At 48.6% G+C, this 25,390-nt stretch overlaps 1 protein-coding gene and 1 pseudogene across 1 annotated transcript; one reads left to right on the top strand and one right to left on the bottom strand.

Moving 5' to 3' along the window:
- Nucleotides 1-417: 417 nt before the first annotated feature.
- Nucleotides 418-15,908, bottom strand: NAAA (N-acylethanolamine acid amidase). The gene is made up of 11 exons (XM_058667203.1): nucleotides 15,696-15,908; nucleotides 15,213-15,377; nucleotides 11,923-12,049; nucleotides 7,960-8,050; nucleotides 6,630-6,706; nucleotides 4,744-4,916; nucleotides 4,545-4,607; nucleotides 4,080-4,146; nucleotides 3,334-3,362; nucleotides 1,426-1,506; nucleotides 418-891 (listed from the first exon to the last, which is right to left on the bottom strand). Exons 1-11 carry the CDS (start codon nucleotides 15,869-15,871, stop codon nucleotides 888-890), a joined length of 1,053 nt encoding a protein of 350 aa, XP_058523186.1. The 5' UTR covers nucleotides 15,872-15,908; the 3' UTR covers nucleotides 418-887.
- A 3,573-nt stretch (nucleotides 15,909-19,481) lies between these two features.
- LOC131480725 (26S proteasome complex subunit SEM1-like) lies at nucleotides 19,482-21,029 on the top strand (annotated as a pseudogene).
- The last annotated feature ends 4,361 nt before the right edge of the window (nucleotides 21,030-25,390 follow it).

Here is a 25,390-nt window from a genome sequence, read left to right as displayed (position 1 = left end):
TGGAGGGCTGATTTCTCATTAGATTGCTAAAGTGATCTGTTTGTATCCTTAAATTCTCTCACTAAGTTATACTCTGCATAACCTTGGATTTGTTTTTGTCTTCCATCCCCAGACACCTTCCACCTGCAGCAGCTGTCTACAGAATAGCGGCTGTTCACGCCCTTGAACCCTGACACTCAAACGACATGTCTGAGGATGATGCTCTCCCAGGACAGCAGTCCAGAAACATCCAACCCCAGGGCTAAGAGGCAGGGCCAGCACAACACGAATCATCTTTAAAAAGTTTTAAAATTCTCTTTGTATCTTTCAACATTTTATAAACCAATAATAAGTGATAATAAGAAATAATTTCATTTCATATTACTTTCAAAAAGCAGTAAGAAAATAGTCATTTAGAATAAAATGAGTTTATTTTTTTCTTTTTTTAAAAAAAGTTTATAAAAAATAGGAATCCCATTACATGGAATTACATGGTCTGAGGTCAGATTAACACCATTTTGACCAGCCTCTCTTCAAACTCGGGTTTTCCATGTCTTCTGGAAGGAGCTTTTCCTTTAGTCTCTGCCAGGAGCTCTCACAAGGAACCAGGGGGCTTCTTGCTTCCTGGACAAATGCTCGGCAGAGAAAAGAGGGAGAAGCCGGAAACAAAGTTCAAGGACATGACCCCAGACACCAGAGTTCCTCATGTCACTCAGGGTGTGACAGAGTCCTGGGGAAGGTCAAGGCCAACCAGCAAGGGGAGCGAATCCAAAACAAGCTCCCCCTCTTGCACCAGGCTGCAAAGTTGAATGAGGAAGGAATTCGTTTGGGTCCTAAAATAACACGATACTTTCACTTTCTCTAAGTTTTTGAAAATGCAGCTCATCACACATTGCACTAGCAAGTAGTCACCTATCAGGGAAGAAAAGGGAAGAAATGCATGTCATTGAAATGATGTCTTCTGGCCTGCCCAGGAGAAGTGCAGGATCTAAACAGCAGGCCAGGGTTGCAAACCCTGGGAAACCCTGGCAGCGGAACAGGTGCCCTGTGGACAGGTTGCTGTCTGGCAGGAGAACCCTGCTTGGTGCACATGTCCTTGCCCTCAGTGTTACCCAGAGTGACTCCTTCATCTAAGCGCAGTCTTAACGACTGACCCCGAGCACAGATGTGCTTAAAGGGCACAGGAACCCAGGCATGAGATTGGCTTTCTTACAAACAGTTCCCACATAGTGGCCGATGGTAGCAGTGAAATCAACACAAACCGCAATAACATGCAAGGTGCTTCTTTGGAGACTGAATGCATATACAGAGTTCAAGGGCATCGCTGTCCATGGGAAACACCAGGGCTCGCTTGCGCTCTCTCTCTCTCTCTCTCTCTCTCTCTCTCTCTCTCTCTCTCACACACACACACACACACACACACACGGAAATCACGCTCCTGCTTACTCATTTTCAGGCTGGATTCGGACCCTGGTCATGTACTTGTCTGGCATGGCGGCGCTCATTACTGTGGTATAAACTGTGTAGCTGGAACAACAAGAATTGTTATACACACCTCACTTTCCCCTAATATCTCCAAGAGGGGGAAAGCATAGCAAGCCCTTTTCTCTGGCCCTTGATCCAGGGCAGGAACCCAAATGGGGGCCTGCATACATCAGCAAGTGCACAAAGCAGAAGGCCGAGGTGGTCTTTACAGCCCTCCAGTCCTCAGAGCTCTGTGTGGTGGCAGGGAGGGAGAGCCAGCCCTTGGCCTCGCCCTGGCTCTGTTCCGCCCTGCAAGGGGCCTTGTCTGCACCTGTGAGTCTGCAGGAGCTCCCTCTCTAACCAGCCTCCACAACACCCAGCAAGCAGCCACCTGCTGATCCCTGAATGCCCCAGGTGGCTGCCCATGAGAGCACACAGTACTGCTGGCACCCTAGAAACAGGCTTGGGGTTGTTCACCTAGAGAACTCCAGGGCCCGGGGTACTTGGGCCAGACTCCAGGGAGGCACCTGGCCCTGCCTTGGGGGGCTCAAAGAAAAAGCCACCCATGTCCAGATCTGAGAATGCCAACTGCAATGTCATGGGTTGCCCTTAGCAAGGGACCTAACTCGCCTGCACACACAAGGTGGCACAGGTGCATATACATGCATGGGGATGTTCCCTTCACGCCCCTCATCTCCGGGGTTCTAGGGAATCAACTGAGCTGCTCAACTGTGGTGGGAGCTGGGTTGTTGGGGGGCAGGCTGTGTCAGTTTGGGGCCTACGGATGAGTCATCCACCTGCTGAAGACAGCACCATGAGCACACGGAGAGCTCACCTGAGGGCAAGGACAGCTCTCTGAGTGGGACTTCGCTGTTCATTTCAGTCGTGAGTCTATTCTCCCTTTGCTCTGTGTAATGTATTCACACGGAGTGAGCTGTCCCGGGAGGGTGTAATTGCGCAGCACGGCCTGTGGCGGCAGCACTGAGCTGGCCGTGCCCGCACCTTCCCCTCACCCTGGCACCTGACCCACTGCCTGCACCTTGCTCTCCAAGTCACGGCCTGTAGTTAGTGGGCGGCGGTGTTCATTCTGGCTCCATGGTGACTACCGTTTAAAATTCTACTTGGCAAATTGTTTACAACTTCTAACCACTCTGTCTTTAAAAAACATTTCAGAACTATTTAAACATTCACGGCCTTTCTTCCGGGAGTTCAGCCAAGGGAAATGACCCAGAGGAAGATGGGAATGAGTTTCCCTCACAGCTTTAACAGAGGCCAAACCAACAAGCGGGCAATGCTTAATTACAAATCATCCCACCAGGCACTGTACAGCCATTTACAATGGAAAGGGCTATTAAAGACATAGAAAATCATTTGTTTTACAAAAATAAATACAATATGTATTCTATTATAATACTAAAAAAGCTTAAAGTCACTTATGGTGCCATCAGGAAAATTAACAGTTTATGTTTGTATAAAATAGGATCATGAAAAAAGCAAAAAAAAAAAAATTCAACTGGGTATTCAAAACTAAAAATCACTTTACAGGCTTTAGCTGCATCCTTTATCAAAATACTCTTTTGATATTCTTGCAGGAGCATCATGGAAGTGGGAAATCTTGGGTCTTCACAGGTACTGAAGTCCTGGAAGGAGATAAAAACTGCCTATATTTGCAGATGCATCCTCTGAAATTAGTGAATTCAGTCCTACTTCCCTACGCCAAACAAGGGGCCTGCATCCCTATGTGTTGTTGGCGTGGTGACCAGGGACCTTCAGGGTGTCCCTGTAGGGCTTCATGGTTTGCTGCTACTTCCTCGGTTTATCTTAGAGCTTCCTGCGCTGAGGGAGCCGGAGCCCAGAGCCTCCTTCCTGGAAAACATGTATGTCACTTACTTGTTATAAACTGGAACCACTGACAAAACCTGTAGAGGGAAAAACCGTGTGACACAGGCTATTAAAAGGTAGAAGAAACACCTGTGAAATATTCATCAGCAAAATGGAGCCACTTCAAATTTTACTGAATCTTGGAGTGACAGTTATAGGCTTTCTAGTTTTCTTTTTCCTTCTAAACCATGAACATCTATTACAACCATGCCCTTCTCTCTCTAATATGAACAAAAAACAAGTTCAGGAAATGATATCTGACTCAAAAGATGTCTTGAGCTGGGGAGAAACTTCCACTTCTAAGATTTATATCTGGCATGTTTGTTTTCAGAGAAATTTCTTAAAAATCACTGATAACAAAAGTACCAGGTACCAGCATGTGGCACAGCACGTTAAGCTGCTGCCTGCAGTGTCAGCATCCCCTGTGGGCACTGGTTTGTGTCCCAACTGCTTCACTCCCAATCCAGCTTTCTGCTAATGCGCCAGGGAAAGCTGTGGAATATGGCCTGCGTGCTTGGGGTCCCTGCCACCCGTGTGGGAGACCTAGATGAAGTTCCTGGTTCCTGGCTTCCAATTTTGGCTATTGCAGCCATTTCAGGAGTTGAACCAGCAGATGCAAGATTGACAGATTTTTTTTCTTCCTCCCCTGCCTCCCCCACTCTTTCGAATAATAAATCTCTAAAAAGAAAAATAAATACAAAATTTTTAAAAAGTAGCAGACCTATTGAGTCAGCGGGACATGGAGCAGGCCTTACCTGGAAGAGTGTCTCCAGGTTGAGGTTCGCCTGCCCCGTAGCATTAAGAGCTTTGATGGCAGGTGTTCTGAAAAGACAAAGGTCAAAGGTCATCATCAGGTACTCAAGGAAGCCCTGACTCCCCTCTGCTGTGATTAGGGTGGCACAAGGCTAAGTCCGGGTCCATTAGCTTCCTCTCGCTACAATGCCATACTGGCCCCCAAGTACATCCATGTGCCACTCAGGAGTCATCAGCAGGGCTGATGGAGTGACCGTGGGTTCCTGACCCCAAGACCTGGGCCAACTTTACCTTTCCAACACCCAAGAACCAAATTGTGGGGCTCCCTGTACCGCTCTGTCCACACACTGCCCAAGCCAAGCCCCTGTGGCAGGAATCCAGGCCCCTCTTCCAGGAGGGAGCACCTGCCAGCACCCTCCCCTGCCCACAGCACAGCACTGCACAGCAGCAGGCGCACAGAACTCTACCTTCGGTCATCTCTCTTAGGCACCGGTTTCCAGTGGTCGTAATTTGTCTCAACTCGGAACCACCTGCAACGCAATACATTGTCTTCTCAGTCAAGGTCACTGAGCACAAGGCTAAGGAAGCACTTAAAAGCGAGAATGCCACCTGTAGTTTAGCCACTCAGAGAAAGAGTATCTGACCAGAGCCTTCCATGCTACTCACGCTCCATTGAGAGGGTCTAGAGGCCAAATGTCAACAGGGCCACCTCTGTTCCTCGTGATGACCACGCCCTCCCGGGGGCTCGTGCCCCCAACGATGTAATAGACATCAGCAATGAGGGGAGTCTTGGCCAATCTGTAAACAGCTGCTTCGAAGTTTTCTGCCTCACTCAGAGTCTGAGCAACAATGCAAAAACAAACAAAAACCAGTGTTATCAGTGTCACTCCCAGGGAGTGGTCGCCACCAGTTGATGGACAAATGTTCTGGAGCACGAATTAACCCATGGTATCAACCGGGAGCGTTTCTGGCTTTGTCCTCTGGTGATGAGACAAGTTCCATAACATGAAAATGCCAGCGGGGGTGGGGGCGGGGGGGAGTCCATCCCCCCAGGCTGGCAGCAGAGGAGGCATCCCAGGGGAGCATTCCATGAACTGAGGTCAGCGGGAAGACCAGAAGCCAGGCTGGTGCAAGCAGAGATAGCGGGGAGGAGTGGAAAGGGCCAGACAGTTCTAGCTTGATGCCCTAGACTACAAAGGCTCTACCAAAGCAGAGCCTCTCTCTAGTGTCCTGACACCTGGAGGGCCCTGGGGAGCTCTAAAGTCCTGTACACACCTTCATGGAGGGGTAAGGGGATCACTGGCTAAGCCCTTCCCCTCAAGCTTCCCCATGACCCTTCCGCCATGTTCCAAGGGAAGCACGGCTTGCGCTCAGCCACTCCGGACAGTTGTAAGTACATGGTCAGACATGGGATGGGTGGCGCCAGGACCAGCTGAAAGAAGCAAAGGCTGTGGGTGTGGGTGTCTGCAAAAGCCTCCCTTGCTCAGCTCCAACACCACCATCTCTGCCCAGACACATGCACACGCAGTCCTGCTAGGTGTGCTGCGTGCTGAACTACTCACAACAACCCAGTGAGGCGTGAAGTGGGGAGTGATGGATGATTTGTGCAGATTATGTAGTGTGTTACCCCAACTAGAACCCCTTGGTTCTGATGGAGAACTGGTGAGAACAAATACGACATCCTGAAGGCAGAGATGACGGACGTCACCTACGTGGTGAGCTCAGAGCAGGCAGGCGGACAGTAGGCAGTGCCGGTCAGGAGGCACGGGGGTCTCCTTTGGGGCGCTGTGAACATGTCGCTAAACCTGACCATTGCTGACAGCTGTGCCCATTCTGTAGCGATGTGAGGAACAATGGAGATGTGTCCTTCAAGTGGGCATGAGGAGTCTGGTGTGAGAATCCCATCCCGGTGAACGACATACCCATCTTTATGGCTCAGTGAGTGTACCCGAAGCATTGGCTCGGTTTGAACAGACAGCTGGGTTCCCAGCTAGACCTGTGTGAGCAGTCCATGGCGGCCTCGCTGAGCCCAGCCACGGTCTGGAGACAACCCAGCATCCAGCAACAGGAAAACGTTGCTCAGACCTGAGCGTCTCTCAGCAACCCTAAGGAACAGCTGGTGTCCCGCCTGCAGCATGGACCCATGCCTAAGGCGAACATCCTGTCGCAGCAAGGGAAAGGCTGTGCTCTGCGGGGCAGCAGTGCTCATGAAAGTTCACCAACAAGTACGTATGAAAAAATCGAGGATGGGTTTCCAAAACGGCTTGCAACAAAGTAAGCTTCCCTTTTCGTATTTGACCTTTTCCAAGTACCCCGGCGTTACCAATTGAACTCTGACCTTACTGCTTTCTAACCCAGTGGCTTTGTTCAAGCTTTGCTACTGTGAAGGTTTTCACGCATTCTGCAAACATTCGGATGCTTTTTCTCCAGCAGCTCCTCCACAACCGAACCCAGCGCGACTCAGTAACACAGAGGCCTGGATGTGAAACCAGGGTTGAGGAGGGGGGGAGGGCCACGCAAGGGGGAGGGGCCGCCGGGGCAGACACACTCACCGTGCGCAGGAGCCAGCTGATGGGAGAGTGTCTGAGGAACAGGGCAGCCACCAAGTTCTCCCACCACCAGCCTCTGTCTGCCACCGGGACGAGGGAATATCAAGTCCGGGTTAAAGCCGCCACCGCAGCGCCATGGAAAACAAAGAAGCTCCTTAGCTCTTGGTCCTTTTCCAAAGTCTACAATGAACTTGGGGAGAAGTTGGCTCAAAAAAAGGGATTTTACCACAATTTGGTTTTCAAAGACAGAGCCTGAATTACATGTCGATGGTCAAACCTCACACACATCAAATCAATAGCCACACTGCAGATCCATAACATGTAAATGACACTGCATGTGCGTATATGTGTACATGCAAAATGCGACACATATGTGCTCATGGCAAGCAAATATGCAGATATTCAGCCAAGTTTCATGACCATAGTTCAGTGAGAATTACAGTAAAGGAAAATATTCAAGTAATTAAACCAGGCAAAATAAAAATCATGCAGTTGTCAAAGGAAGTGGGTCAATAATAAATATGAGTAGAATATACAAAAATGCAATCATCTCCCCAAATTACTCTGAATATCTTTAAATTTACCCACATCCCTGCTCCTCAAACTTTTCAGGTAGGAATTCAGTAGTGGCAACGAAACAGGAAAAAAATCAACAGTCTGGACTGCATAAAGACCTAAAATACTTCGTGCACTGGCAGACACCCTGCAGAGGGCTGAGTGGGGTTTGCAGGACAGCACTGCCTGCCCAACTGTGCTGTGAGCGCTAATGCGAAAGGCACATGCTACATTGCCGTGAGCTCTACAAAGGTGGCTTATACAGCCTCAGGCATCTCTAGATCATTCCAGAAGCTTCTACTGGTCTCCATCTCAGCCCAATGTAACCCCTCTCTGCAAGAGGTTGCAATGAGAGCGAAAATCTTCATCAGGGCTGTTCACTCACTGGCTGAAACCCTCCTGTGACTTCCACCACAATGCACACACAGGCTCTCATCAGGACCTCAGTCTGCTTGCAAGCCCATGCTGTACCGAGCTGACCTTCTGTGTGTGGGATCTACCATGTGGACTCATCCTTTGACCTCAGTCCTTGTTTGGGCCGCTCAGCTCTGTAGAACTGCTCTGCAATCACGTGGGTCAGGCATTCCAGAACCCCGCTAGCTGTTATAACCACCCTGTCCCCTTCCCACTCCATCACAACTTCCTGTTTTACCTTCTCTGTCGCAACTGTCATGACTTGAAACCATCTGTATCCTTACGTGCATAGGCGGCCTATGCCTTCAGTTGGGTGACTGCTATTGGCCAGAACTGAGACAGGGATATGGTTACCAATGTGTACCTCGTTCGTCGCCAGAAACCGTGAACTTGTGTGGGCTTTGACCCGTCCACAATCCTACGTAGCCAACAAAAGTGGTTCCTCTGATTGCAACCTGCAAGCAAGAAATGAGGTATCATTTTAACCACTTCAATCCAAAGCACAGTTGAAATCATCTTGTGGTAAGTTCCAATGTAATAGAATACAGCTCAGAAATAGGCGTCTATCATCCTCAAATCACTGCGGCTGTAGTTTGACAGCAAGGAGCAGTCCCTTCCTATTTCCCACCAGCAGACCAGGAGAATAAAAAGAAAATAACTTAAGTATTTGTCCCACCCACCTTCCTCCATTCATCAACCCACCCTAATCAGAGGCCCACACTATCTATACAATATTTAAAAAGAAAGAACTAGCCTTCTAGAACACAGGACCTGAGCCCTGGGGAATGGGCCCTTGGGTAAAAGTCCTTGGGCTGGGCTCGGCAGTGTGGCCTAGTGGCTAAGGTCCTCGCCTTGATCCCATATGGCCACTGGTTCTAATCCCGGCAGCTCCACTTCCTCTCTATCTCTCCTCCTCTCAGTATATCTGACTTTGTAATAAAAATAAAAAATAAAATCTTTAAAAAAAAAAAAAGTCCTTGGGCTGTGGCCTCAGATGGGGAGAACAAAAAGATACATGATATGTTTGTTTTCATTCATGTCTCACTGAAATTCAACTGCTTCTGTCAGGGATGTCCCCATCCACAGTGGATCACGGAGGGACAGCAGTGCCTGTGGCTTGTCACCTCACACATTTAATGTGCACGTGGTGGTGGCAACACCCTGAAATACCCTGGATCACAGTAGTGATCAGACCTGCTGCTAAATCATGTCAGTCAGTGTGCTAAAGGAAAGCACACACTGAGAGGCTGCATTTCGACATCATCAGTTTTCATGGCGGTCCTGTGGATTTTATCATTGACAGGTACATTATTCACCAAGCGGCCCAGGCACCAGGGTGAAGAAGCCTGGAAACAGAAAAGTGGCTCTGATGGAAAATGTGTGTGGATTTGAATCTGAGAGATAAATATCAGCCATTTTATAAACGCTGGGAAGTTAGCGGAAATAGGACTGCACAACAGCATGGATGACATCAACAGGTGCAAGGCTTACAAACTGCTTTCATGCGCATCTTTCATCTAACTCTCACCATTGTCCCATAGTGAGAAAGTTCACTTCTATTAAATTAACGTAACAAGCTCCAGTCATTAAAAGATAATACTATATTATACATATTATAAAAATTCTATCCATTAGTTCAGACACCAGATTTTATTTTTTTAAAGATCTATCTATTTTTATTGTTAAGTCAGATATACAGAGAGAAATATCTCCGTCTGGTGATTCACTCACCAAGTGGCCGCAATGGCCAGAGCTGAGCCGATCTGAAGCCAGGAGCCTTCCCCAGGTCACAAGGTCTTGGGCCGTCCTCGACTGCTTTCTCAGGCCACAAGCAGGGAGCAGGAATGGGAAGCAGGGCTGCTGGAACATGAACCAGCGCCCATATGGGATCCCAGTGCATGCAAGGTGAGGACTTTAGCCACTAGGCTACCATGCTGGGCCCCAGATTCTATTTTTCAAAGGATTCCTTGGTATTCTTTGAAGATATCTGAGCCTAATGCTCAGCAAAGATCAACTACTGTTTTAATATTTGAAGAAACGAATAGGTCTAGGTTAATAGTTTTCCTTTGAAGACTTTATCATAAGTCAGGGACTGTTTTTATTTGGTTATTTATACAATGTTTACCCTATCTGGCAGCTGCACCCCCAGGAGTCTGCGGTGGCCTTAGTTTTGTGGATGGTCCTTCCTCCAGAATTGCTGAGGGGCTAAGCACTTCCACCTCTGAAAGGGCAATCACATCTCTGGGGAGTGAGGATGCGAATGCTGATGGTGCCTGTGGCACATGGCTACAGGACTGAGAGAACTGCTTATAAAAACACCTATAAGATTCTGGGCACCACGGGCCCGGCAGCGTGGCCTAACGGCTAAAGTCCTCGCCTTGAAAGCGCCAGGATCCCATATGGGCATCGGTTCTAATCCCGGCAGCTCCACTTCCCATCCAGATCCCTGCTTGTGGCCTGGGAAAGCAGTCGAGGACGGCCCAAGGCTTTGGGACCCTGCACCCGCGTGGGAGACCCAGAAGAGGTTCCTGGTTCCTGGCTTTGGATCGGCGCACATCGGCCCGTTGCGGTTCACTTGGGGAGTGAAGCATTGGATGGAAGGTCTTCTTCCCTTTCTCTCCTCCTCTCTGTATATCTGGCTTTCCAATAATAATAAATCTTAAAAAAAAAAAAAAAAAGATTCTGGGCACCAGGTGAGAATGGCAGATGAGTTCATGGGGAGTTGCTAGCTTAATCACTGGAGGGAGCCCCAGACAAACAGAACCCAGCAAAATAACAATCGCTCGAGTGCTTCCCTGAAAACAGCTCTGCCAGCATGATGGCTCAGCTGGCTAATCCCCACTGCCCCCTTGTCTCCCCAAGCCAGCCCTGGGATACCATATGGGCACTGGTTCCTGTCCAGGCTGCTCCACTTTCCACCCAGCTCCCTGCTTGAGCCTGCGAAAACAATAGAGGATGGTCCAAGGACTTGAGACCCTGCACCCACGTGGGAGACCCAGAAGAGGCTCCTGGCTCTTGGCTTCAGACTGGCTCAGTTTTGGCTGTTGTGACCACTTTGGGAGTGAACCAGTGAATGGAAGATCTTTCTCTGTCTCTCCTCTCTCTAAATCTACCTTTCCAATAAAAGTGAATAAATATGAGAGAGAGAAAACAGCTCCAATACATGTATCCCTTTGTTTATAAGAGCATTTCTCCATCATAGAACAATGGAAAAAAGCACAAAGCAGCTGACAAACTAAATATAATCCCACCGTGCAGTGATAATGATGTTGTTGCGGGTTTCCTTTGGAGTTCTTGATGCATTTACATTGTGTTACCTTTGCCCCTTAGGAGCATTTCTGAAGTCTGTCTTCAGCTAGAGACCAGACTGTTAAGAGTGGCGAAGTGAAGGCATGTAACAGGATGAGGTGCTTCCATCTGCAGTATTTCTGTACCATTCGGATTTCCACCACGAGAAAGGATTCCTACATAAAAGCAGGTGGCTAGATGCGGATTCACTGAGTTTCTAGTATTGCTGCATCGACCCCCTAAACGCCACGAGGATAGAGAGGTTCTCGTCATTAATGCCCAATACAGTGTGTGCTTGGCAGCAGGGGCCTGCTGTGTGGACAGCAGGCATGTGACCAAATGCTGTCTCTAGAGGCTTCCACAGTCATGTGACAGCAGTGACTTTTTAACAGGACCACGCTGAAAGCAAAACAATCCAAGTATCATTTGTAAATGATTGTACCCACACCACAGGGTGGTGGACCCATCACAGGAGCAGACGAAGCTGTTAGCGACGAAGCACTTATCACATGCTTTACCTAATTACTTCATTATCCTTAATGGCTAGTTTAACAGGGTCATTTTAATAAGGCAGTTGTTAACTTCTCTGAGCTGCTATCTGCAAAAGAGGTGTGAGCCCTCCCCCAGATTTACAAAGAAAGTGATTGGCAGCAGGACTCTAACCTGGGGACTATCAGACCCCAAAGTTGGCTATTCCAGCCACAGCACTACCATGGCCTACAGGTGGGAAAATGGAGGTGGGGGGAGTGCGGGAGGAGGAGATAAGGGGGAGCAGAGGAGGAGGGAAGGAGCAGCAGCAGGACATAGAAAAGGAGGGGAGGAGGGGAGGAGGAGGACTGTTTACACCACCTGAGAGACATCCCTAAGAACTGGGTGACCTCTTTAAGCCAGAGCACCATAATAGTAAGCAACCCTTGTTCCTATAAGCGTAACTGATGCAAGTTTCTCTTTTTTAGTTGTTGTATCTTACTGTGATGACGTAGTTACCTTAGCAAGCCATCCACACCATCACAGTTGTTTAACTCTGAATGGACTGTACCTGCCCGTTCTTTAGGAACTGCACATCCACGGTCAACTTGCGTAGGACATTTCCAAAGGGGTAATCCAGGTTCCGGCCGTGGTAGATGTGCCCCCTAGAGTCTTGGGCCACGATGCTGGTGCAGAAGCTGAAAGAAGGGAAAATACCAGCAGGAAAGGAGAACAAGGAGAGTGAGATTTTGATTTTTAAAGCAAGTTTCTCTAAGAAAGAGCTTTCTTCCTCACAGTTGATATGTAAGGAGGTTTCAAACAAGTTGCTGGAAACTAGAATAAAAGACAAACTCTGGCATCAATAAAGCTTGGAATCCACATGTACTTTTCCTATATTGCATATTTTCATGATTTTTTTTTTTAAGATCTCTGGCATATGTGAATTTCAACGTCTTAAGTTAAAAATGTGATTTAGGAGTCCATGCAGTAGCCCAGCATATTAATCCTCCTGTGGGTCCTGGCTGCTTCACTTCTGATCCGATTTCCTGCCGATAGCTGAGGATGGTTCAAGTCCTTGGGATCCTGCCTCCACACGGGAGACCTGGAAGAAGCTCCTGGCTCCTGGTTTCAGACCAGCCCACTTCTGGACAGTGTGGTTATTTGTGGACTGAACCAGAAAATAGAAGACTCTCTGCAACTCTGACTTTCAAGTAAAATAAATCAATCAGTTACACTGTATTTTAATTTCTATTTCCACGAACTTTTTGAAGTCCTCTTGTACATGCTATAACCCTGGTACAAGAAATCAGTTTTCACAGGACCCAGCTCATCTGGGGTCCCCAGTGATGGCCGACCTTGTCCTTGGCACACAGGCACAGCGTCACCAGCATTCTGCCCGAGTTTTGGCCTCCACCAGCACCCTGCGCGCTGCTGAGCGCTGACTGCGGCTTCCTCCTCTGGACGGGGCCATTTCTCAGAGCTAGCCAAGTCACTGCTCCCCACCGGGGAGCTCTGGTGACAAATGGTGTACCACCACTCAGCCCCACCTGCTGTCCCTTATTGCCCCCTGAGGAAAGAGTTAGCTCTTCAGGGTCTTCACTTGCCCTGCACAGAGCTTGAAATTGAAGAGGATCCTTTCAGAATTATTTTGATCACAAAAGGAGGTGGTGTGTTGAAGCATCTAAATATCTGTATTCTCTTGAGAATATTGCCCGGATGGAAATACACATGTAAACAGCCCATCCGACTGGGGAAGAACCAGGCGGGAAGAAACACCCGTCTGTCCACACACACACACACACGTCAGAGAAATCTCTAGAAGGATAGGTGACCACGCTGCACAGCAGAACTGTGAAATCAGTTTTCTTAGACATGCTTTGTATGTAATGACTTTCCAGAACCATGGCTTATTACTTTGCTAAGGAGGAGGGGAAAGAAGTGTTTCTCAATATCTTGTTTTGCTTAAAGAAGGAAGATGATCAGGTTTTAATTCCTTCTGAGGTTTCTGATCTTAACCTCAGCTCGGGCGGGGCAAGGGGTGGAGCACTAGTGCTGAGGGGGAGGGGGCGGGGCTCAGAGGTGCTCACCTGTCACCCAGCAAGTCGCCCCGGAGGCTTGATTTGAAAAACAAATAACACCACCCTTCCCACTGGCACTCCGAGGCCCATATGGGCACTGGTTCAAGCCCTAGGTGCTCCACTTATATGATCCAGCTCCCTGCTAATGTCCTGGGAAAGCAGCGGAGGCTGGCACAAGGGCTTGGTGACCCAGATGAAGTTCCGGCTCCTGGCTCAGCCTGGCTCATCCCTGGCCGGCCACGGTAGTCATCTGGGGAGTAAACTAGAGAGGGAAGATTCTCTCTGCCTCTCTGTCTCTACTTTTCTCTAATTCTTTCAAATAAAAATAAATAAGCCTTAAGAATTTACTTTTAAAATGAAAACAAAACAGGTTTTTTTTGTTTGTTTGTTTTTGTTTTGCTAAAGATAATGGAATCTGAAGAGGCTTTTTATTGTTAGGGAATTCAACATACACCATGCTATGAAATGCACACGTTAGAAAGTTCAGCTTTGAACTGTTTGGTTATGGCTACTCCCCTCCTCCCAGCTCCCCCTCCCCAGGGAGTGACAATGAACTGTGATGTTTTTCACTGAGAGGTCCCCAGGTCAGAACAGGACAGTTACTCAGTTCAGTGCAGAGGCTCTCCAACTGGGCAGGAGCCCGAAGTCGTTTCATGGTTTGATGGTTGAGTTCACTCCCCTTTCCGAGCGCTAGGAGCAAAGCACGGTGCTTCTTACAGTCCTTGCCTACTTATTCTGGCAGTATGCCACCAGCAGGCAAGTGCCAATATCCTAAGGCCTCCCCTCCCCCACTCGCCATAGAACTGTGTCCCTGGGAGATGTTACAGGCTAGCTGTCTACATCACCGGCACACACGGTAAACGTTATTGGGGGAAGCCCAAGTTCAAGGCCTCCAGATTTCAGGCCTGGTTGCAGAATCTTAAAAAAAAAAAGCCTGACGCAGGGGCTCTGCTCAGTAGCCTAGTGGCTAAAATCTTCCCCTTGAACACGCCAGGATCCCATATGGACGCTGGTTCTAATCCTGGAAGCTCCACTTCCCATCCAGCTCCCTGCTTGTGGCCTGGGGAAGCAGTTGAGGACGGCCCAAAGCCTTAGGACCCTGCACCCGTGTGGGAGACTCAGAAGAGCTCCTGGCTCCTGGCTTCAGATCGGCTCAGCAGCGGCCGTTGCGGTCACTTGGAGAGTGAATCATTGGACCAAAGATCTTCCTCTCTGTCTATCTGACTTTGCCATAAAAAGAAATAAATCTTAAGAAAAGAAAAAAAAAAAATAACACCCTGATGCTGGATGAACTTACCACACCCCATACTGCTTTCCCTCTGGGGGAACCACGATTCAGCCCGGCCCACACGTTGTTATCAGGCCCCTATCAGACCGAGCAGCTGGTCTCCTGGACAGACTGAAAGGCCAGTCAGTGTCCCCAGAGGTGACAAATCCCCGAGGACAAGCGCGTGGGACCGAGGGGCACTGGGGCTACCTGATGGAGTGAGAAGGTTGGAGGTTACAGCAGGACCCCTCTAAAGGGCTCTCCGGCACAAGAGGATCAGTTTCAAACGCTTCCTGGAGAGGGCGTCTCGAACGCGCGCTGCCAGTTGCTTTCCTCTGGGCGTGCACTGCGAACTCCCAGATTTGCCCAGAAAGGCAGAGCCAGACTTGCAGGCTTCTGGGCAGCCCGGTTTCTACCCTTTTTTTAATCTCGCGGAAGGCATGCCTCCCTCCCCCTTCCTCGGCGCAGCTGGCAAACCCCAGGGTCCTCGGCCCGCGAGCGGGGCCAGGCACTCACGCTGAGTACTCGTAGGCCAGGTTGACCAGGAGGCCGTCGGCCAGGCTGAGGTTCAGAAAGTTGCTCATGCCGCGGATCTCGGCGGTGAACATCGGTGGCAGGAGGCGCACAAGCTCCAAAGCGCTTCTTTCGATCAGCGCCAGCACCCACTTGGGGACTCTGCTCCTGCAAATGAAGAAAGCACTAGGATGTCTGGACCGTGGACGTGCCTGCCTGGAAGGCGTGGTGGAAGATCCACCCTGGAGTACTGAACCGTACAGGGGAACACCCTGAGCGCCATCCGGGGCCGGGAGAAGCTGCAGACCCAGGGCGCTGCCCTAGGCACGGCTGATTGCCGGCCCGACGCTGCTCGCAACAGCAGTACACCCCGGGTACTCCGAGGACGTGGAGCTGCTAGGGCCAGGGGCGCGTTGAGTCTCTCTGGTCCCAAAGCCCAGTGGGCGGCGCGCGCCTTGGGCCCCGACCCGTGTGCCTCCAGCTCACCCGATGACCTGCGCCACCGCGGCGCGCACCAGCTCCGGGTCGTAGTGGCGTAGGACCGGCAGCCAGCGAAGCTCCGGGGCCACGTCCAGGCTCACGTTGAAGAGCGGCGGGCTGGGGGTCGAGGCTGCGACCGAGCCCCCGGCCAGCAACAGCAGTAGCAGCACGGTAGCTTGCATGGCTCTTAGCTGCAGTCGCTACCGCCACTGTGAGCAACTGGGAAGCTCTAGGAGACGGTGGCTCCACCCGGGCGGGGCGGCCTGGAGGCAGGACCTGCGCGCGCCCCGCCCTCCTGTCACACTTGGTCCGCTCTGACTGTAGGGAAAACTTGGAAAACTGCTCGTTTGTGTTCAGGGCTCTCTATCACCCCTAAATAGACGATCACATCTCATCATCTCCGTCCTCGCGGCCTGCAGGTCACCAGGTTGAAGTGTGAGCCTCTGTTTAGGCGCCTTCCTGGTTTTTCCAGTCTCGGTTTGTCCTCTGTAAAGCTTGATTTAACAGCAGTCGCTCCCCGCCTAAGCAGAGTGTCCCGAGAGACTCACCAATGGAACAGGCTGAGTTCAAAGAGGCATGCTTGCATTTTAGGCTGATACTGCGAGATAATAAAAAGTGGAGGATTTCAAGTAAGCTGAACTACATGAAATTTTACACCATGTTTTCCTCTACTGTTGCAAGAGGCCATCCTTGTGGAAGGGCAGCCTGTGTTACCCATGAGGAGGCAGAGCTGAAGCTGAAGGGCGCCATCGGCCCCTGCTCCTTTGCATGGCTTTCACATGTGCTGGACCCCGACTGCCGTGGCCATGTGGAGCTGTTTAAACATGCTGTGCCCAATGCCAAGAGGTAGACCCTCGGAGGGGCTGCTGTTGGGACATAGCAGGCCAAATGGGATTTCATCAGAAAGCTGGTTCAAGTCCTGGCTACTCCACTTCTGATCCAGCTCCCTGCTAATGGCCTGAGAGAAGCAGAAGAAGATGACCCAGCGGTTGGAGCCCAACATCCAGAAGACCTGGATGAAACTGCTGCCCACGGCCATTTGGGGAGTGAGCTAGCAGAAGGACAATCTCGTTCCTTCTCAAGGTAACTCTACCTTTCAAATAGATACAAAAAATCTTAAGAAAAAAAAGGGTAAAACTACATCAGATATAGGCGCTTTTATTTATTGGCAACTAGCATCTAAGCTTGTTCAGCTTAAAGACGGTGTTGTAGTTGCTAAAACAAATCCACATCCTCTTATTTTTTAGATGTATTTCATTTATTTGAAGAGTAAAGGAGCGAGGGAAAGACAGAGAGATCTTCCATCCACTGGTTCACTGCCCAGATGGCTGTAATCGCCACGGCTGGGCCAGCCTGAAGCCAGGAACCTGGAACTTCACCACAGTTTGTAAACACAGCATTTGGGATTTGAAGAACTGGTGCCCATCTGGGACGCTAGAACTGCAGGTGGAGACTTAACCCCTTGGGCCACATGCTGGCCCTGTTCTGCTTTGAACACTCTTCTCAAAGGGTGGAACCCAATTGCCCAGGTCCTTGACCTTGGCTGCACTTGGACTTGCTTCCAATGAAGAGACTGGCAGGAGTGAGAGTGCCTGGCGCTAAGGCTAAGCCACCCCAAAACCTTGGTGTCTCTTGGGTTCCCAAGCCACAGGAAGCCAGTTGGCTTGTCCTGAAGACATGCAAGGGCCCTGGGAAAATTCCCATGTTGAGGAACTGAGAGCACCTACCAAAGACCTGGGAGGAACTGAGGCTTCCTGCCAACAATGACCTTGAACGCACACCCGCCCTTGGAAAAATGTCCAAAGCCATTTACTGCGCCCAGGTTCTGAAACAGCACAAAATGGAAGCCACTTAACATGTCACTCCTTAGCAGTGAGGATAGGGCTCGGTGTGGTTAGCCTAGAGGTTAAAGTCCTCACCTTGCACGCACTGGGATCCCATATGGGTGCTGGTTTATGTCCCGGCTGCTCCACTTCTCTTCCAGCTTCCTGCTTGTGGCCAAAGAGCAGTGGAGGATGACCCAAGGCCTTGGGACCCTGCACCCATTGAGACCTTGAGGAGGCGCCTGGCTTCTAGCTTATGTTTTGCTCACCTCTGTCCATTACAGCCACTTGGGGAGTGTACCAGTGGATGCAAGATCTTTCTCTCTGTCTCTCCTTCTCTCTGTAAACTTACCTTTTCAATAAAAATAAATAAATGTTTTTTAAAAAAGTAATGAAAGATAGATTTAGGTGTAGGTAGAAAAATGGAAGGGGCCTGGCACAACGGCTAATCCTCCACCTTCAAGCACTGGAATTCCATATGGGCACCAATTTGTGTTACAGCTGCTCCTCTTCCCATCCAGCTCCCTGCCTGTGGCCTGGGAAAGCAGTGGAGGACAGCCCAAAGCCTTAGGACCCTGTACCCACAAGGGAGACCTCAAAGAAGCTCTTGGCTCTGGATTGGCTCAGCTCTGCTTGTTACAGCCATTTGGGATGCAGCAGATGGACGCTCTTTCTCTGTACCCTTCTCTCCATAAACCTGCCTTAATAAAAGTAAACTGTGGGCCTGGTGTGGTAGCCTAGTGGCTAAAGTCCTCGCTTTGTATGCACTGAGATCTCATATAGACACCAGTTCTAATCCCGGTGACTCCACTTCCCATCCAGCTCCCTGCTTGTGACCTGGAAAATCAGTCGAGGACGGCCCAAAGCTTTGGGACCCTGCACCAGTGTGGAAGACCTGGAGGAGGTTCCTGGCTCCTGGCTTCGGATCGGCGCAGCATTGGCCGTTGCGGTCACTTGGGGAGTGAATCATCGGACGGAAAAATCTTCTTCTCTGTCTCTCCTCCTCTCTGTATATGACTTTGCCATAAAAATAAATAAATCTTAAACAACAACAACAAAAAAACCCCACAAGATAGTGGTTACCTCAGGGAAGGAAGAAGCAGCTGAGGGATTTAGCTATTCTCATGTTCTTTAAAAAACAGGCAAATTATTAAGACTGAATAAAACTGCAATGACTACGTCTCACTATTTTCTATATCTTGGTTTTAAAAAAATCAACTAAGATGATGCAGTTAAAAAGAGGAAGGATCAAGTATCTATACAGAAGTGTCCCAAGAGTCATACTTTAGTTCCATGTAATTCTCTATTTCCCCTTTTCTAACATTTCCCAGAATAAAGTTCCTGTTTTGTCCCTAGTTTCCTTCATAGTCCGCCTGATGTAACTTCAGACATTGGATTAGAAATAGACGCAACCAAACTGGAGTTTGCTAAACTGGGAGTGCTATCTTAAAAAAAAAAAAAATGCTTGGCACGAATGTTTTATAAATGACATTACAAAATGTTTAGATGCATAGAAAAGAAACCTTAGTTATATTTCCACCATCCATCCCAGCAACATTTTTGTGTAAATATTTTATTTGTAAAATTTTAAGTTGTTAGAGGTAGCATTCTTGTGTATATCTTGAAGAAAACTGTTAAAAGGCTTTCTTTCCTACTGAAACTCTTTTTCCTTTTTTTTTTTTTAAAGGGATTGGGATTTTAAAAAAATGTATTTAGTATTTTTTATTGGAAAGTCAGATTTACAGAGAGCAGCAAAGACAAAGATCTTCCATCCGCTGTTTCACTCCCCAAGTGGATGTAATGGCTGGAACTGAGCTGATATGAAGCCAGGAGCCAAGAGCTTCATCTGGGTCTCCCACATGGATACAGGGTTGTGGGAGACTGCCCCTGGATTTCCACCTGTCTAACCCGTATATATGGGGGGCCACAGGCACATGGAACACTATGCCCTTGGCTAACAGACCCCAACATGGGCTGTTTACTGGGTACGCAGCAAGAGGATGGGCTGCCCCCAGTCTCTCTTCCCTACTCTGCTAGGACTTCCTTTGTAAACAACCCTGGGAAGCCAAGTGTTACATTCATGCTGCCTTTCATTCGTCTGCCCTGAGATACAATTTCCTGTGCTTCCTGACCTTTAACTTCATAGGAGGGTCCAGAGAGATAGACATATCTGTTAGCCAGTCACAATGTTGTTGTTGGCTAGAAGTGCTGTCAGGGCCGCCCTTCTGGCTGTTTGTGACTTCTCTTAAATAACTGGACATCCATCACACCAGTTTGTCGCCAGTGTTGCTGCTGCAGAAGAGCACTGTCGCCTCACCCTTTGGTGGTCTCAGGGCCTGCTGGACAGAAGACACCCAAGACAGGGTCCCAAGATTTTGGGATGTCCCCTACTTTCCCAGGCCAAAGGCAGAGAGATGGGAAGTAGAGCAGCCGGGATACGAACTGGCACCCATACGGGATCCCGACAGATGCAAGGTGAAGACTTGTCACCAGACCCACTACTAGAATTCTTAAGAAACATGTTCATTCATTTCCATCTACTTGAAAGGCAGAGTTACAGATAGAGAAGGAGACAGACATTGAGATTGAATTTCCACCTGCTGGTTAGCTTCCAAAATGGCCACAACAGCTGGAGCTACACTGATCTGAAGCCAGGAGCCAGGAGCTGCTTCCAGGTCTCCCACAGGGTGCAGGGGATCAAGGACTTGCACCATTTTGTTACTTTCCCAGACCATTAGCAGCAGAGAGCTGGATACAGAGTGGAGCAGCTACAACTCAAAGTAGCACCCACATGGATACTAGTACCACAGGTGGCAAGTTTACCACATACCACAGGGTGGCATACTACAGTGCCAGCCCTTTGAAGCCCCAACTACACAGTTTAAAAAGGAAAAAAAAAAAAGCTGGCAATGTGGCACAGCTGATAAAGTTGACTCCTGCAGCACTGTCATCACATGTGGGCACCACTTCATGCAACTGCTCTGTTTCTAACCCAGCTCCCTGCTTACAGCCTAAGAAAGGCAGAAGTTAGTCTGAGGGTTTGGGCTTCGCACCTACGTGGGAGGCCTGGATGAAGTTCTTGTCTCCTGGCTTCAACCCTGCCCAGCCCTGTTCATTGTGGTCAGGGGAAATCAGTGTAGACTGCTCTTTCAAATTAATTATTTTTTAGAATCTAAGAAATGTTCTCTTAAATGTTCTTTTAAAATCATTTCATGCACTGTTTTTGAAAAGTGAAACACTTGGTCTTAGCTGTGGAGGAGCGAGGCCTCCACGCTTCCTGTTCACCTGCGTCCGGTTGGCCGAGGCAGGTGGCCACATCCGAGATAAAGCAGCTGGCAGACCTGGGTCTCCTGGAGGAGGACAAGTTCGAGGAGTTCTCCAACAAAGACTGGGCCAGTTGAGATGGAGATGAAGATGTCTGGAGGATAACTGGGATGACGATAATGTGGATGGTGACTTCTCCAATCAGCTGCGAGCTGAACGGGAGAAACATGGTTTTAAGATGGAGAGTTCGTAACCCTTCAGAAGAAGTGTTAAATGGGCCCGGCAATGTGGCCTAGGAGCTAAAGTCCTCGCCTTGAACGCCCCGGGATCCCATATGGGCGCCGGTTCTAATCCCGGCAGCTCCACTTCCCATCCAGTTCCCTGCTTGTGGCCTGGAAAAGCAGTTGAGGACGGCCCGGGGCCTTGGGTTCTTGCACCTGCATGGGAGACCTAGAGGAAGTTCCTGGCTCCTGGCTCTGAATTGGCACAGCACCAGCGTTGTGGTCACTTGGGGAGTGAATCATCAGATGGAGGATCTTCCTGTCTCTCCTCCTCTCTGTATGTCTTTGTAATAAAGAGGTGAATCTTTAAAAAAAAAGTTGAAGTAACCTGAACAAACTGTTGACTTAACTCTAGAGATCCCACCATGGAATACTTAAAAAATGTTTACTTCATTATCTACTTATATTATTTTTTAAGCACACATACACAAAATAAATGTTATTTGGTTCAGAAAAAAAAGGTGAAACACTTTTCACCCTATTTACAAAGTGGTAATTATTTAATGATTACATTTTCTATTATTTACTGACTATCCCAAGCTGCTTAAGTCCTCCCATAGTTCCTTGAAGCCCCTTTTGTCTTTGTAAAACCACGTTACCATGTCTCCCTGTAGTCAGCTGCTGGTGGAGGCGGCAGCCTATTTGTTCGAAGCTCATTTTCCGTCTTCCTTGCTAACTTCAGCCAGAGCTCTTGGGAAGTTGTGATACACTTGCTCTGCGAACCCAGCTTCCCCAGCTCCCCTGGCGGGCACCGTAGCCAGGTAATCTTCTGGATGACAAAATGGAGGCAGAGCCCGCTAGAGGGAATCTGCAAAAGCATCAGCTCCTCTAGCAAAAGGGACCGATGTGGCAATGCAAGTTGGTCCCTTCTATCTCCAACAAAGAGTCAGTCTCAGCAGTCTCTAAGGTTGAAATACAGGTCCAGAAATGCCAAGTAACTTGCACAGGACCAATCAGCCACCTCAGAGTCAGCCTTGTAACCCAGTCTGGCTGCCACCCACGCGGGTTCCTGTTGGCATCAGTGTGTCGTTCCACAGAACCCAGGCTGCCAATTCTCTACCCCTTTGCCATACTTTGCAGACCAGCTCCAGTTTGGTTAGAGTGTTGAGATGCGTGTTCTGTGGCTGATGGCGAAACAGCACAAACACAACTCACGTCACATTCTGGATGACATGCGGGTTTGAGTCAAAGCCCATGATGATTTCTTGCTCATCTACCACACATTCTCTTCCCAGCACTTCTCCAGACTTCAGGTATGGTTGGCCATAGTAAGAGGGTCCCAGGTGGTGGGTGCCGGGTCTGTGAGCCCTGGTGGGTCCTGGGTTGCCTGGCCTGCGAGGGCTTGTCCTCCTCAGTGGAGGAGATGGAGCAGTAGACGGCAGGCCTGGATACACATGGAGGAGGTGACAGTCCATTCAGGCTTGCAGAGGACATCTGGTGCCACAGCAGAGGAAGGAGAACAGAACAAATCGGACAACTCCCCCAGTCAAACAATGACAGTAAAAATCTGGGCGGATGGAGACTCTAAGGTTGACTGTGTCAGTCAATGGACATTGGAAAGGTTCCCTTACCCTTCGATTGGTGAGATCATTCAGAACTAATGACCACTTGGGTAGAACCTTTGGAGCATGTGCCATGTTGGGACCCTGGGTTGATACTGGGTGGCTGTTGGAGACTGGATATGGCTTCTTCCCTGGTCTTCCCCTTCCCCCAGATACAGGAAGAAATGGAATATTTGGAAACAACGATCACACTCACTTTTCCCTAACCCTCGATCCTTCCCACCCTGATTAACAATGTAAACATTATCAAAAATAAAAATAATAAAATAAAATAAAAAATGAGGGCCCGAAGCACAGGCCAGCTGTAGCAGCAAGCTAGTCCAAGGGCAAACCGGACGGCCTCAGAAGGTGGCCCAGCAACACCTCCGTGCACTTCCACTCTCACCCCTGCCTTGGCGCACTTCTCCAACAGGAGCCTCAATATGTTTTACCTCATTACAATGATGTAAAAACATGTAGAACCATGAAAGATTGAAAAAGCAACATCAAAACAAACACATGTACTAATGATTCCAGCTCCTAAGAAAACAGTTTAATATATGGCACAATTTTTCTAGGGCTTTCATTTTCCCGACCTTCTTTCATGTGTAATTGGATAATATTATAAATACTTCTGTATTCATGTTTAATAAACATTTCCCAATGTAAACATTTTAATGTCTACATGTTTTGCTATCATGTGAACAAATCAGTTTATTAAACTGTTTCCATATTGTGTCTGGACTGAAGAAACATAATAGCAGAATCTGCAGAAAGACCCGAGCTGGCCACAGCACATGAAGCTATTTACATGCTACAGAAGCAGCTGTGCTGTGCGCCCTTAGACTCAGTTCTGGGGAAGAGCCCCCTCCAGGTCACTGCCCTACCTCCTCATTCACAGCCAGAGGAGGACCTTTCTGAAATCTCACAAAGCACATTCCAAAAACAATGACACAACAAAGGAAAGAATGTCACCTGGCAGAATGGTCCTGACATATTACAACTTACAACTGTGGAATCCAAAACAGCTTACAAACAGAATATTCTCACTTAACATTCTGGCTCACACAGAGCTGCAATGTGGTATTCTATGAAGGTTACACATTTTGAAAGAATTACAATATGAATAAATAAAAAACAAAATTCATACAACCATAACCTTTCGAAAATTCTACTAAAACAATGTCAAATTTGGGACGGGCTCCCTACCGTTCATCTGTCTGTCACCACATCGCGTGGTCAGCACAGAGGCCTTGCCCGGTCCGGCCAGCTGTGCTGCTGCCTGCTCTGGGTCCCCACCCAAGGCTGGGAGTTTATTTTTTTCTTTTGGCAAACTGACCAGAAACCTATTTATGATATTATTCAATATGACACTTTATGTGTAGACTGTAAAATGACTGAATCAATACTCAATACACCCAGCACCTAAGATACTTACGCTTTGTGTGTGATTATGCCTTTCGCCGGCTCTAAAAGGTGCTTTCTGTTATAGAGTCACTGTGGAAATCTATTTCCTTCATCCTGACTTGAAGCACCACTTCAGGTACTATGACCTTGACAATGAGTTCAACCCTGAAATGCACCCATTCTCATGTTGACAGACATTTAAGGTTAAAAAGCTCAAGTCCAGACACTGCCAACTTCTTCAAATTGACAACAGGAAATATTCTCCAGCAAAGATTTATAAAATAACAAGAAACTGGATTAAATGAGATACTAAGGAATTCAGGAAATAAAATAGTTAAGAACCAGCCTTTTAAAATCAGGTGCCTTTCCACCTTGAGTTTAAACCTCTGTTACTTCAGAGAACAGGCCGCAGTGGAACAGGCGGTGGGGCAAGCACAGTTCTGGCCTCCCGCTCCAAGTGCAGCGTGACTCGGGGGAGGGCCCACGCCTCCAGTACCTCCCCTCACGCAGTGAGGCTGTGGCTGCTATGCCATTCTATCACTTTCTCAACTCAGACACACAGAAAACACTCGGTTCAAAAATTCACAAACAAAAGGGTGCTGTTTCGTGCCTGAAATACACCGATTTGCATTGGGAACTTCCTGTGAGGCAACCAAGTGTTCAGGAGCGGCCTGACAGCTTGACTGATCGCCCAGCAGTGATGGGAGATTTCATTTAAACAAACTTAAAGGGAGCAAAGGAACTGGAAAGGCAGCTAAGAAAGTGATGCTAAGAGCTGCTTTAGGGGAGGGCAGAAAATCGCCTTTTACTCTAATTCTGAGTAACTTGAGACAATTTTCTCAACTAGCACAGATTACCTAAGAAATCTGGAGCAAAAGGCACCAGTCTGCTTCTGGATGCAACAATTTGCATACAGAGCAACTGGCCCCTGGAATCAGCTACAGCAGGCCAGAGGAAGAGAGCATACACATGCCTCCACACATCTGGGCATAAGGATGCCATGCTGGAACCTTCTACGGAGCCAAGGCAGAGAGGTGAAAATCCTGTGGGATGAAGGGAGGCTGGGGAAGCCAATATTATGATTTCAAGTGATAAATTAAAAAAACCCCACACTATTATTTATATTTAAGGCAGCTTAAACAGTGTGGTCTTAACCAAAAAACCTTTAGCTGGTACTGAAAAAAACAAACACAAAAACATCTTTTGGGCTAAAAGAGCTACACTGTCCACTCCAAGTCTGTGCAGCAGGGACCTGTTTGCAGCAGGGAAGCCTATTTACAAGTAAGAACCTCTTACTCTTGTAACATTGTCCTGTTTTAAGAGACTCTGTAACTCCTTTCCCTACAGAGTTGGCCCACAAGGCCTCAGGACCCTCTGCACACACG

Source organism: Ochotona princeps, chromosome 7 (assembly GCF_030435755.1).
Source record: "Ochotona princeps isolate mOchPri1 chromosome 7, mOchPri1.hap1, whole genome shotgun sequence".
Lineage (NCBI taxonomy): Eukaryota > Metazoa > Chordata > Mammalia > Lagomorpha > Ochotonidae > Ochotona > Ochotona princeps.
Note: the sequence above shows the minus strand (reverse complement) of the source record. Positions and strands in the feature narration are given on the sequence as shown.

Coding starts and splice junctions, on each gene's coding strand:
- NAAA (XM_058667203.1), bottom strand. CDS start 15,871: ATGCAAGCTACCGTGCTGCTACTGCTGTTGCTGGCCGGGGGCTCGGTC. Junction 3,363..4,079: donor ACCTGGAGACACTCTTCCAG/GTAAGGCCTGCT, acceptor TTCCCTCTACAG/GTTTTGTCAGTGGTTCCAGT. Junction 1,507..3,333: donor GTGGTTCCAGTTTATAACAA/GTAAGTGACATA, acceptor TTGTTGTTCCAG/CTACACAGTTTATACCACAG.